General features: G+C 43.5%; 1 protein-coding gene across 1 annotated transcript in view; it reads right to left on the reverse strand.

Annotated features, from left to right (window-relative positions):
* Positions 1-6: 6 nt before the first annotated feature.
* kdm1b (lysine demethylase 1B) overlaps positions 7-2721 on the reverse strand; it is a 9008-nt gene continuing 6293 nt past the window's right edge. The window contains exons 16-21 of the mRNA XM_020597338.1: positions 2637-2711; positions 2360-2476; positions 2103-2228; positions 1604-1726; positions 840-992; positions 7-188 (exon numbers count right to left, since the gene is read on the reverse strand). Coding sequence (XP_020452994.1) covers positions 105-188; positions 840-992; positions 1604-1726; positions 2103-2228; positions 2360-2476; positions 2637-2711 — 678 coding nt within the window. The 3' untranslated portion in view covers positions 7-104. The remainder of the gene's footprint in view (positions 189-839; positions 993-1603; positions 1727-2102; positions 2229-2359; positions 2477-2636; positions 2712-2721) is intronic.

The following is a 2721-nucleotide window of genomic DNA, read 5'->3' on the forward strand; positions in this document are numbered from 1 at the left end:
TGTGAAGAGGTGCAATTCAGGTAACACAAATGTAAATAGTTTGTTGCTCAGTGCAGCCCATGTGTCCATGCTGGTGATTCTTAGTGCTTTGGGATTGACAGAGATTACATAGCAGCCATCTTGCTGGCCTCTCGGACCCCGCTGAGGTAGGCTCCTGTCACAGTCTGAGGGAAGTGTCTGTTGGTGGCCTGAAATCAGAGACATCACAAGTGCAGGTGAAAATCAGGTTAAATGTCAGAATTATGTCTTCACAGTGACGTTTTGACAGCAAACATTTTGGATTGTCATAGCAGGAAAAGCAGAGGTGAGCTGGTTCCAGCGCACAGTTGTTGTGCATGCTGGTTCACTGGCAGGGCTTACTGTGATGAATGACGGAACTGATGGACTGTATTTTATATAGCGCTTTCTCACAGTGTGTTGCACTGGCCAAAGCGCTTAACAGAAGATCATACACCATTCACCCATTCACACACAACATTCACACACCGATGACGACAGGCTGCCATGCACCGGCACTAGTCAAGCCACCGGGAGCAATTCGGGGTTCAGTGTCTTGCTCAGGGACACTTAGGCATGCAGGGAGACCAGGAGTCGAACCACCAGCTTGCTGGTCAGGAGACGACTGCCCTACCTCATGAGCCACAGCCACCCCCAGGCTGAGGGGGGGGGGGGGAAACTCTGACCTGTGCTTTTCAAAATGTCTGACAAAGGTCTGTTAATAGGTCACAGCACTGACCCAGTGCTCAAATTATTTCAGACTCTTTGAGTAATAATATTTGACACCATCTCTCTTTATGCATAATGGTTTAACATTTGTGTATTTGAGAAAGTAGTGTTACCTCGCCAGCAAAGAAAACTTTCCCTTGCACGTCTTCAGCAAGGATGTCGTAGGCCTCTCCGCTGCCTCCTGTCTTCACAAAGCTGTAAGACATCTGGGACCACCTGTCTTTGCTCCAATGTGTGACAAAGAAGTGCAGCGGCTCTGGGACCTCCTGCCAAGGATGACAGGAAGGAACACACACACACAAATCACAAAACTATTAACATGGGTAACAGAAAGATTTGGTGTTCACAGCAAAAATGCTGTGTATTTCTGGAGGGTGTGCATTAATTTGATGTTCCCTAGTCCTTTCCCAACACAGGATTTTCTGTAGAAACCCAAGAGACTCGGGGCTTTGCTTGCATTTTTGTAGAGGAACTGGGATGAAAGCAGCAGTTGCTAGGTTGCAAAAGTCACCTCTACACTGGTTGTCATTTCTGATGGCCAGGGACTATTGGGGCAAAGTTTCTTTTCTCAATTTCAACATCAAAGACATGCAGCAGTAAATTACAAAAAAGACCAACTCGATGTCACAGAAGAAACTAGTGCCTACTGTTAGCTGTTTAATTACACCACCTGTTTACTTCCTGATTTAGCTCCTGAGTTTACTTACATCATTTCAGGGATTATTTGGTAAAAAAAAAACAAAAAAAAAACACTTAGATTGTCAAATGGTAATGCCGTCATGCTGTACTATTGCATTCATCAGCTATATTAAATAAAAGGGTCATTAGTGACCCAGAAACATTAGTGATTGGTCTTTATAGAGTGCGACAGCCATACCTGCTCCTTGAAAAGTTCACGTAGAACCTTCACACACTCGTCTACCACCTCCTTGTCTTCCATGACCCGGACAGCAGGTACAGCATCACCAGTGATAACTGACATGAGGACAGCCTGCTTTCCCTAAATATACATGCATGTGCATGTACACACACACACACACACACACACACACACACAGTGTTAAGCACAACGTTGTGAGGTCAAAGTGTAAAATTTGAAAAATTATTTAACTGTCCTTATATGTTTAGTATATTCCTGTGCCTTGCTACGAGTTCAGATGTATCCAAATGTCCTCCTACTTTATGTGGTTATCACACATCCATACACAGGACTCTTTGTGAGGTCTGTAATTTAAGACAACTAGTCTCAACTTCACTTCCATGGCAGGAATGTACGCCATTCAGTCAGAAGGGTATTTAATTATAAGTGCATAACAGCTGAGCAGTAAAATGACATTTGTGTCACCCTCGTCTTATGGGTGAAATAGGAGAGAAACCTGTGGATCCATGTCGTAGAAGACACTGAACATGCCTCTCTTGTCAGAACCTGGTGGGATGTGACCAAAGTAGTCTGCCCCTTGGATTTTGTTGTCCCAGAACCTGTATGGGAACTGAAGAGCAATCTGCGGAAAGATTTCATACCATATTTTATCAATTACAGTGAAGCTGCCTTATAATCAGTGGGACACTGTTGGTATTTTTCAATAACAAAAGTATCTGATTGAGCATTTGGCACACGTCAAACACTTATCACCTTTTCTATTATACCAGCTCCCAGACTGTGGATTGCTTTGAGTTTCTTTTCAGGAAGCGGAGGGTTGAACTGAATCAAGTTCTTCTGAAGTAAAGTCAATGGGACTGTAACAAGAACCTAAAAGAGGAAAGGATGTTAAAGTAAAACTGAAACACAACAGTCACAGAAATGGTATATTTTTACGGTAAAGTGCTGATATGGATGGTTAAGATCATACAGTATAGTGTCATGGTGAAGAGTCATTCCACTGGCACTTTGAACATTAATGTATTTTTACCTTCTGTGCTGTCCACTGGGACCCACTGGAGGAGGCAACTTTGACAAGATCACCTGAGTAGTCAATAGCCTGAACCTAAAAGTGC

This window comes from Monopterus albus, unplaced genomic scaffold, assembly GCF_001952655.1.
Source record: "Monopterus albus unplaced genomic scaffold, M_albus_1.0 scaffold34.1, whole genome shotgun sequence".
NCBI classification, from domain to species: Eukaryota; Metazoa; Chordata; class Actinopteri; order Synbranchiformes; family Synbranchidae; genus Monopterus; species Monopterus albus.